This window comes from Haliotis cracherodii, unplaced genomic scaffold (genome assembly GCF_022045235.1).
Source record: "Haliotis cracherodii isolate W230 unplaced genomic scaffold, xgHalCrac1.p SCAF_4, whole genome shotgun sequence".
NCBI classification, from domain to species: Eukaryota; Metazoa; Mollusca; class Gastropoda; order Lepetellida; family Haliotidae; genus Haliotis; species Haliotis cracherodii.
In genome coordinates, this window is record NW_027266297.1 from 38,813,924 (window position 1) to 38,825,428 (window position 11,505).

Genomic DNA, 11,505 nt, shown 5'->3' on the forward strand with positions numbered 1-11,505 from the left:
TTACCAATGGGTACTCAGAAAAGCATTATCTCCTCAGAGCTATCATTTGATCTCACACAAGTTATATTTTCTGTGGGGGCGGTCGGGTAGCCTAGTGATTAAAGTGTTAGCTCGTCACGCCGAGACCCAGGTTAGATTCCCGACATGGGTACAATGTGCGAAGCCCATTTCTGGTGTCCCCCGCCGTGATATTGCTGGAATATTGGTAAAAGGGGCTTAAAACCATACTCTCACTCACTCACTCACTCACTCACTCACTCACTCACTCACTCACTCACTCACTCACTCACCCACCCACTCACCCACTCACTCACTCACTCACTCACCGACTCACCCACCCGCCCACTCACTCACTCACTCTGTGGAAGTAAGTATTGGAAAGTCAGTTGGTTTTATCAATTTACCAACTTTGTTTGGAATCAAAAATCTTAATTTCTGAAACCAACTTGTTTGTGGTAAACAGCCATTTTTTTGTTGGATTGTCAGGTAGCGAGTGGGACTATGTTATATTCAGCACAGTCAGATCGCTGCCCCCCTACAAGCTAGAGAGGAATCCAACGCTAGGCTGGTGCAAGTACAACCTAGGGTTCATCACAGACAAGAATCAGATCAACGTGGGCCTCACTCGGGCTAGGAAAGGACTCATTATCATTGGTGAGATGATGTCATAGCCTTGGTAGTAGGGCTGCAACGAGTACACTATGAGGCGAATATGATTTGTGTCATGAATATAGGGTAACGAATACGAATATTTATTCACGAATACAATAACAAGTGAGCATTTGATGTATTATTTATTAATGTCACAGAATCAATAACAATATAATTTATATGACATGGTTTGTTAATTATTATTATTATTATTATTATTATTATTATTATTATTATTATTATTATTATTATGGCACTTATAAAGGAATTAGTATCTGCTCAAATGCAACAATGACCAGTGACCACATTAGTGTCAAATTAAATATTATAAGAGTGTTGTGTTTGTAGAAATCTATGTATGCATATTATAAGTTCTTATGGATATTTTTAGGTACAGGGTATGTAAATGCACATGACTGCATATTCATGAATATTCGATTCTAGTGACCACGAAAAATGAATTCAAATCATGAATGAATTCGGTTCAATTCAATGAGTACACAAGTGAATCGGAACAGCCCTACTTGGTAGTCAGTTGCATATATCAGACTATTGGCACCTCAGTACGACCGTCATCCATGGGGGATGTTTGATAAATGTGATTTTGTCTTCTTAAGCTAATAAGATGTTTTCTTTGTTGGCCACCATCTGTGGCTGTTGGTTGTTTAGATGTCTTACCTGATTGTGTAGATCGATGCTCATGATATCACTCACTGGATTGTGTGGTCCAGACTCGATTATTTACAGACCGCCGTCTTATAGCTGGAATATTGCTGAGTGCGGCGTTAAACAACAAACAAACAAACAACAAACAAACAAAACCTAACACTGTGTTAGGGATGACATATCAGTGTCACAAAGATAAAAGGGGACAGTAAACTTAGAGTAAGGGATTTAACTGATGAATAGTATCTTCAACATCTTTGTTTGAATACTTTTGACAGCTTTGTGTTGGAGGAGTCACCATTACTTAATGTACAATTGCGCTGATGACTGCCAACTTGATTTTTTTCAGGAAATTCAAATCTTCTTGAATGTGACAAAGTTTGGAAACAGCTGTTGGCAATGTATGTCAAAGAACAATGTTTTGTAAATACAAGAAGTTTCTTGTCAAAGAGAGCACAAAGGCCTGAAGTTACAGCTGTCTGTTCACCCTAATACAAAGACTGGAGTGATGGTGATCTGTTCACCCTACTACAAAGACTGGAGTGATGGTGATCTGTTCACCCTAATACAAAGAGTGGAGTGACGGTGATATGTTCACCTTAATACAAAGACTGGAGTGATGGTGATGTGTTCACCCTAATACAAAGACTGGAGTGATGGTGATGTGTTCACCCTAATACAAAGACTGGAGTGATGGTGATGTGTTCACCCTAATACAAAGACTGAAGTTATGGTGATCTGTTCACCCTACTACAAAGACTAGAGTGATGGTGATGTGTTCACCCTAATACAAAGACTAGAGTGATGGTGATGTGTTCACCCTAATACAAAGACTGGAGTGACGGTGATATGTTCACCCTAATACAAAGACTGGAGTGATGGTGATGTGTTCACCCTAATACAAAGACTGAAGTTATGGTGATCTGTTCACCCTACTACAAAGACTAGAGTGATGGTGATGTGTTCACCCTAATACAAAGACTAGAGTGATGGTGATGTGTTCACCCTAATACTAAGACTGGAGTGACGGTGATATGTTCACCCTAATACAAAGACTGGAGTGATGGTGATGTGTTCACCCTAATACAAAGACTGGAGTGATGGTGATGTGTTCACCCTAATACAAAGAGTGGAGTGACGGTGATATGTTCACCCTAATACAAAGACTGGAGTGATGGTGATCTGTTCACCCTACTACAAAGACTGGAGTGACGGTGATGTGTTCACCCTAATACTAAGACTGGAGTGATGGTGCTTTGTTCACCCTAATACAAAGACTGGAGTGATGGTGATCTGTTCACCCTAATACAAAGACTGGAGTGACGGTGATGTGTTCACCCTAATACAAAGACTGGAGTGACGGTGATGTGTTCACCCTATTACTAAGACTGGAGTGTCTGGTCCAGACTCGATTATTTACAGACCACCATATTAAAGCTGAAATATTGCTGATTGGCGTTAAACAACAAACAAACAAACAAACAAAACGTGTGATAAGCATCTATTTTCTGTTCTAAACAATAACAACATTTTAGAGATAATGAAAATTATGTGTGCCATTTTCATTTTGACATATAATATGCATCCATGTGTAGATATATTAACAAACAAATGTATTTTCTAACCATGCAACCTTGAAAACGTTAACACAGGGTATTCCGAACGACAGTTACGTCCCGTACGACTGATTCCTTCAAAATTATCGTCTGTCTCTCGCTTCCGTGGGATAAACATTTGAACGGAGGAGGCGTTGCACAGTACGTGGGAAGCACTGCCATACATTCTCAACCATATATTGGACATTCCGGATTGTTCGTTTGTGCAGTTTTCAAAATTTTAATCAAGAACTGTGTCAATATATTTCTCAAGCGTAGTCTGAAATGGAAGTCGCCAGGTTGAAACGAGTGCCGTAAAGCTCGAGGAAGCTGCTTTCTCATTGGCTGATATCGACTTCTTGTTATTCGTTTCAGTGGTCGGTCAAAGTTCGCAAAAGGTGACCCGTAATGGGATGTCCTCAGATCTTTGTTTAGCGGCAGCGAGAACTTAGATCTGATTTTAATGAGATTGTGTAAACCCTATACCTCAGGCCCATATAAAAGAATTGGAATGATTTTTGTTCCAATGACAAGGAATGAATACAGAATATTGTCCACATGTAGAGTCCAAGTGCCTTTCAGTATATTATACAAATGTGATATAGGTATAGGCTGTGATATTGTCCAATCAGCGGAATGGACAGTGATGTGTTCACCCTAACACAAGGATTTTGCCTGTGATTTCTGTTCATCTGAGGAACATTTTCCCAACAGAACACAGAACATAGTCTATGTACAGAATCGCAAGTGCCTTTCAATATACGAGGGGTGTTCATTAAAGATTTCTCCTGACCCACTTCCAATGGACCTAGTGGAATGAAACTTGGCATAGGTATTAGTATTTCTCCACATAGGAACCACCAAGAGTTACACACTTCTCCCATCGTTTTATGCAACTATGGAGACCTCGCTTGTAAAAGCCCTCATTTTGCGTCTCAAACCAGGACTTGACTTCAGAAATCAGTGTTTCATCATCTGTGAAACGTTCTACCTTCAAAAATGTCTTCATGGTTGGAAAGAGGTTGAAGTCAGATGGTGCAAGGTCAGGAGAGTAAGGAGGATGTGGAAGGATTTCATAGCCACAGGACCGCGCTTCTGTCTGGGCAATATGAGAGTTGTGTACTGGAGCATTGTCTTGCAGGAGATGGACACCCTTGGTCAGCATGCTACGCATCTTAAGCTTGATAGCGTCCCGCAATTTCCGCAGCGGTGAAGCATAATAAGCTCCTGTAATTGTGGTACCCTTTGCCAAGAAATCCATCATCACTACTCCGTGCTGGTCCCAAAACACCATGAGCATGACCTTGCCTGCAGAGGGTTGGACACGTGCCTTCTTTGGGGATGGTGACTCCACATGCTTCCATTGCATCGACTTAACTTTAGTCTCAGGATCATAGTGATGGACCCATGTTTCATCCTGTGTGATAAGTCTGTCAAAAAAAGTTTGCCTGTTTTTTTTGGCACATGTCCAAAAGATCCTTTGAGCAATTGACTCGTTCCTGCTTTTGGAAAGGTGTGAGCAGCCTGGGAATCCATCGTGCAGACACCTTATGCATGTTCAAATTGTCATGGATGACAGCAATACTAAGCAGTCAGGTATATCTTGGTGTGAGTCTATTAGCACACTGGGACATGACAGCAATACTAAGCAGTCGGGTATATCTTGGTGTGAGTCTATTAGCACACTGGGACATGACAGCAATACTAAGCAGTCAGGTATATCTTGGTGTGAGTCTATTAGCACACTGGGACGTGACATCAATACTAAGCAGTCAGGTATATCTTGGTGTGAGTCTATTAGCACACTGGGACATGACATCAATACTAAGCAGTCGGGTATATCTTGGTGTGAGTCTATTAGCACACTGTGACATGACAGCAATACTAAGCAGTCGGGTATATCTTGGTGTGAGTCTATTAGCACACTGTGACATGACAGGGAATTAGAACAGCAGGGCAGCAGGACGACAACAAGGCAGGAGGGAATTAGCACAGCAGGACAACAGCAGGGCAACAGGGAATTAGCACAGCAGGGCAGCATGACGACAACAGGACAGCAGGGAATTAGCACATCAGGACATTAGGACGACAACAAGGCAGCAGGGAATTAGCACAGCAGGACATTAGGACGACAGCAGGACAGCAGGGAATTAGCACAGCAGGACATTAGGACGACAACAAGGCAGCAGGGAATTAGCACAGCAGGACATTAGGACGACAGCAGGACAGCAGGGAATTAGCACATCAGGACATTAGGATGACAGCAGGACAGCAGGGAATTAGCACATCAGGACATTAGGACGACAACAAGGCAGCAGGGAATTAGCACAGCAGGACATTAGGATGACAGCAGGACAGCAGGGAATTAGCACATCAGGACATTAGGACGACAGCAGGACAGCAGGGAATTAGCACATCAGGACATTAGGACGACAACAAGGCAGCAGGGAATTAGCACAGCAGGACATTAGGACGACAACAGGACAGCAGGGAATTAGCACAGCAGGACATTAGGACGACAGCAGGACAGCAGGGAATTAGCACATCAGGACATTAGGATGACAGCAGGACAGCAGGGAATTAGCACATCAGGACATTAGGATGACAACAAGGCAGCAGGGAATTAGCACAGCAGGACATTAGGACAGCAGGGAATTAGCACAGCAGGACATTAGGACGACAACAGGGCAACAGGGATTTAGCACACTAAGATATTATGACAACAGGACAGCAGGACATTAGCACAGCAGGACATTAGGACGACAGCAGGACAGCTTTGAATTAGCACAGCAGGACATTAGGATGACAACATGACAGCAGGGAATTAGCACAGCAGGACATTAGGACGACAGCAGGATGACATCAGGGAATTAGCACAGCAGGACATTAGGACGACAGCAGGACAGCAGGGAATTAGCACATCAGGACATTAGGACGACAACAAGGCAGCAGGGAATTAGCACAGCAGGACATTAGGACGACAGCAGGACAGCAGGGAATTAGCACAGCAGGACATTAGGATGACAGCAGGACAGCAGGGAATTAGCACATCAGGACATTAGGACGACAACAAGGCAGCAGGGAATTAGCACAGCAGGACATTAGGATGACAGCAGGACAGCAGGGAATTAGCACAGCAGGACATTAGGATGACAACAAGGCAGCAGGGAATTAGCACAGCAGGACATTAGGATGACAGCAGGACAGCAGGGAATTAGCACATCAGGACATTAGGACGACAACAAGGCAGCAGGGAATTAGCACATCAGGACATTAGGACGACAACAAGGCAGCAGGGAATTAGCACAGCAGGACATTAGGACGACAGCAGGACAGCAGGGAATTAGCACAGCAGGACATTAGGATGACAGCAGGACAGCAGGGAATTAGCACAGCAGGACATTAGGACGACAACAAGGCAGCAGGGAATTAGCACAGCAGGACATTAGGACGACAGCAGGGAATTAGCACATCAGGACATTAGGATGACAGCAGGACAGCAGGGAATTAGCACAGCAGGACATTAGGACGACAGCAGGACAGCAGGGAATTAGCACATCAGGACATTAGGATGACAGCAGGACAGCAGGGAATTAGCACATCAGGACATTAGGATGACAACAAGGCAGCAGGGAATTAGCACAGCAGGACATTAGGACAGCAGGGAATTAGCACAGCAGGACATTAGGACGACAACAGGGCAACAGGGATTTAGCACACTAAGATATTATGACAACAGGACAGCAGGACATTAGCACAGCAGGACATTAGGACGACAGCAGGACAGCTTTGAATTAGCACAGCAGGACATTAGGATGACAACATGACAGCAGGGAATTAGCACAGCAGGACATTAGGACGACAGCAGGATGACATCAGGGAATTAGCACAGCAGGACATTAGGACGACAGCAGGATGACATCAGGGAATTAGCATACTAGGACATTAAAACGACAGCAGGACATTAGGACGACAGCAGGGAATTAGATATACTAGATATACTAAGATATTATGACAACAGGACAGCTTTGAATTAGCACAGCAGGACATTAGTACAACAGCAGGACATTAGGATGACAAGAAGACAGCAGGGAATTAGCACAGCAGGACATTAGGATGACAACAGGACAGCAGGGAATTAGCACAGCAGGGCAGCAGGATTGGGATTGGTTATGATAATCTGATTACTCTCGAGGCCATGATATGAATAAAATGTGATGCCTTGTTCAAGTGTTTCAACAAGTATGGCAACCTACCCCTAATCTTGTCAACATGCCTGGTATTCTTCTTTTCCTGATTTATACTTGTTTTTATGCTCAGGGACGTACACTTTGAGTGAATTCCATATTATTACAATTATTTAACAATTAATGTGCATTTTTAAGACTTTTGGCATCCAGCTGAATGTATTTATAGATTTTATATTCACAATATATTCATGTCATAACAAGCAGTCACTGAGACATGTTGTATGGCCATTCATAAGTTTGGTTGTAGGTGATTGGTTCGGAGTAACAGTGTCCAGACTGAGTAGGTTCCACTGTAGATGGGTTGTTTGGAATAACAGAATCCAGATTGAGCAGGTTCCACTGTAGATCGGTTGTTTGGAGTAGCAGAATCAAGATTAGATAGGTTCTACTGTAGATGTTTGTTTAGAGTACCAGCATAGTCAGTGAGGAACAGAAGATTATTATAAGCATGAAACTTGAAAGTTATTTTTTTTTGTAACACCATGAATTCAATTTTTGGGTATAAATTGTGCCAAAATGTGGACCACCTGCAATATGGATCCATTCATTACTACTTTTAACCCACTCACACACTCACTCACATCGCTACTGTTAAACATGTGCATGTTACCTTTGTTGTTAATACTGATATTTTTTTGTAATAAAGTGTATTTGTCATTTTTTGTCATGCATTTTGTATTTTATCAGAACGTCGAAGGACATGAGGTGAACAATCCCATTTACAACTACAATTAAGTATGATTAAGAGAAATCCATTCATTCATGTTAACCTGCAAATCACTGAGAAGAGGCATTTGAGACAAAATCGATTGGAGTGATTTAGAAAGCCCCTTGAGAAATAAAGCACCTTTAGATTTAAATCTTAGTCAAGATTATCCACTTTCTTCTTTAAACATATTGGCTCTATATAACGACTTAAACGGACACTCTGCTGATGCAACGATGGGCCAGCAGCGACAGCCTCAGTCCAATATACCTTGTATTGGACCTACGAGGCCAATATGAAAACGGCTCGTCGACAAAGTCATTTCCTCTGTACTCCATCCCGCACCCAGATCTGCGACCCTTGAACCCGAATCAGCGCCCTTCCGCATCGCCCTCCCTTTCATAGGAAAAGCCTCCCACATCATCAGCCGCCTCCTCAAACAGCAAGCCAATACTGACACCCACTTCACCAGCTCCAACTCCCTGCTAAGAGCCAACGGCAGGAACACAACCAAACCCCTAGAGCCAAAAGGTGTAGTTTACAACATTGACTGCAACTGTGGACAATTTTACGTAGGTAAAACATCCCGCCATCAACACCAGAAACAAAGAGCACAAAACCTCAAACAGCAAATCAGACAGTAAATCTGCCATCTCGGACCATATCAGCAACTGTCCTAATCACATCAACTGGGACAACGTCCAAATCCTCTCCAACAACCTCCATGATTTCACTAAAAGAAAACCAACAGAAGCAGTCCACATTCGCCGCGACAAGCCATCAATCAACAGAGATCAAGGCTATTTCATCCCAACCGCCGACTATGAACTCATCAAGCAATAATCACTTTTCCTGTTTAATTGGCCTCTTGTCCCATTGGCTTCCACCTATGTGTTCTCTGTCCATCATGTTGTGACAGTATTAGCCTTCTGTTGTCATTACTTACTCATGTTGTCCCACTCGTGTATGCAATTGTTGTTACTGTTAATCCTCTACTGTTAATCCTCCAACTACTATATATATTATGTACTAAGTCCCTCTTTCGATCATGAACTAAATCACAAAGTACAAAGCTTAGTTAAAACAGCTAAAACTAGAGACTGGAAATTTTTTTGCGAAGAAATTAACCATCATACAGACGCCAGAACAGTTTGGCGCAAAATCCACGCCATTAGGGACACTAAACGTCATAAAAAAAACTCCCAACATAAACAATTCAACAAACCCCACTGAAAAAGCTAATAACCTAGCAAATCACTTCTCGGCCGTCAGTAGCAATAGCAACTTCAACCAAAAATTCCAGGAACAACTGAAATCAGAAACCAAATTTACCATAGAGCCAAAAGATAATAACCTAGAAATTAATCTCCTTTTCACAATGGAAGAACTACTCCACGTCCTACAAAATAGGAAAAAGGGCACAGCCCCAGGCTTAGACCTTACTTCATACCAGATAATTAAACAACTACCACCCAAACTACTCCAAACTCATTCACTGCACACACTACCAAACACACCGAACAACACTACAGACCACCCTAAATCTTAAAACGGGACTAGAATCAATTCTAAATCCACAAAATAAATTAGAAAAATTCAAAGCCTTAGGCATGTACCTAATTAAAACAGGACTAATTAGTCGCATTTAAACCCCAAATTAAATATTAAAACCAAATCTACCTTATCTAACAACCACCCAACACACACAGCTCCCTTAGTTCATCCCCCACGCATTCTTTCCAGATCTCAAAATTTCAAAATTACTATATAAGCAACCCCTAAAAAAAAACCTCCTGGATTGCACAAACTCACTTTTCCCCTTTTCGGAAACACATTAGATGGCCTGGCGGGCCCGTGTGCGACATACGCTTGCAGTCGGAAAGCGCACGTTAAATCTCCAATATAAGTAAGTAACCCTCTTTCGACCGTGTGCGACATACGCTTGCAGTCGAAAGCGCACGTTAAATCTCCAATATAAGTAAGTAACCCTCTTTCAGTCTTGCTTGACAACGGTATAAGGATCTATACAGAAACGTCGCTTTTTACAGTATTAAAGAAGTTGTTATCCATAAAATTGTGTCTACCTTGTCATCCGTCAACTTCTAATATAAGTAATGCCTATCACACAAATTACTCGTACGTATATAAACAGAGCAGCCAAAGATAAAAAGTGAACTCGTATCAAAATACGAAAAAGGAAATCTTAAAAATACACATTTTTAATGAATACTAAAACTCACAATAGATATGTGTACCCTACTCACAAACATGAGTCCCAAAGAAGGACATGTCAGCCGAAATTTCTACTGCAGAAGGCGACCACTTAGACATCTAAAGCAACAACAGTCCATGGATGTTACCGTTACCGCTCAATGCTGTATTTCATCGTCAACACCCGGCTCACTGCTGTATAACCTCGTCAACACCCGGCTCACTTCCATATTTCATCGTCAATGCCCGGCTCACTGCTGTATTTCATCGTCAACACCCGGCTCACTGCTGTATAACCTCCTCAACGCCCGGCCCACTGCTGTATTTCATCGTGAACGCCCGGCTCAATGCTGTATTTCATCGTCAACACCCGGCTCACTGCTGTATTTCATCGTCAACACCCGGCTCACTTCCATATTTCATCGTCAATGCCCGGCTCACTGCTGTATTTCATCGTCAACACCCGGCTCACTGCTGTATAACCTCGTCAACGCCCGGCCCACTGCTGTATTTCATCGTGAACGCCCGGCTCAATGCTGTATTTCATCGTCAACACCCGGCTCACTGCTGTATTTCATCGTCAACACCCGGCTCACTGCTGTATTTCATCGTCAACACCCGGCTCACTGCTGTATAACCTCGTCAACGCCCGGCCCACTGCTGTATTTCATCGTCAACGCCCGGCTCAATGCTGTATTTCATCGTCAATACCCGTCTCACTTCCATATTTCCTCGTCAATACCCGGCTCACTGCTGTATTTCATCGTCAACGCCCGGCTCACTGCTGTATTTCATCGTCAATACCCGTCTCACTTCCATATTTCCTCGTCAATACCCGGCTCGATGCTGTATTACATCGTCAACACCCGGCTTACTGCTGTACAACTTCGTCAACACCCGGCTCACTGCTGTATAACCTCGTCAATACCCGTCTCTCTTCCATATTTCATCGTCAACACCCGGCTCACTTCAATATTTCATCGTCAACGCCCGGCTCACTGCTGTATAACCTCGTCAAAGCCCGGCTCACTGCTGTATAACCTCGTGAACACCCGGCTCACTGCTGTATAACCTCGTCAACACCCGGCCCACTGCTGTATTTCATCGTCACTGCTGTATAACCTCGTCAACACCCGGCTCACTGCTGTATAACCTCGTCAATACCCGTCTCTCTTCCATATTTCATCGTCAACACCCGGCTCACTTCAATATTTCATCGTCAACGCCCGGCTCACTGCTGTATAACCTCGTCAACACCCGGCTCACTGCTGTATAACCTCGTCAACACCCGGATCACTGCTGTTTTTCATCGTCAACACCCGGCTCAATGCTGTATTTCATCGTCAACACCCGGCTCACTGCTGTATAACCTCGTCAACACCCGGCTCACTTCCATATTTCATCGTCAATGCCCGGCTCACTGCTG

At 43.3% G+C, this 11,505-nt stretch overlaps 1 protein-coding gene and 1 pseudogene across 2 annotated transcripts in view; both read left to right on the plus strand.

The window, feature by feature from the left end:
• The window catches only part of LOC139480337 (3'-5' exoribonuclease HELZ2-like), a 66,647-nt gene extending 60,584 nt beyond the window's left edge, over positions 1-6,063 (plus strand). For both annotated transcript variants that reach the window (XM_071263399.1, XM_071263398.1), the window contains exons 11-12: positions 487-654; positions 1,667-6,063. In XM_071263399.1, the coding sequence (XP_071119500.1) occupies positions 487-654; positions 1,667-1,809 (311 nt within the window). In that variant the 3' untranslated portion in view covers positions 1,810-6,063. The remainder of the gene's footprint in view (positions 1-486; positions 655-1,666) is intronic.
• Positions 1-11,505, plus strand: part of LOC139479410 (uncharacterized) — a 151,853-nt pseudogene that overhangs the window by 41,532 nt on the left and 98,816 nt on the right.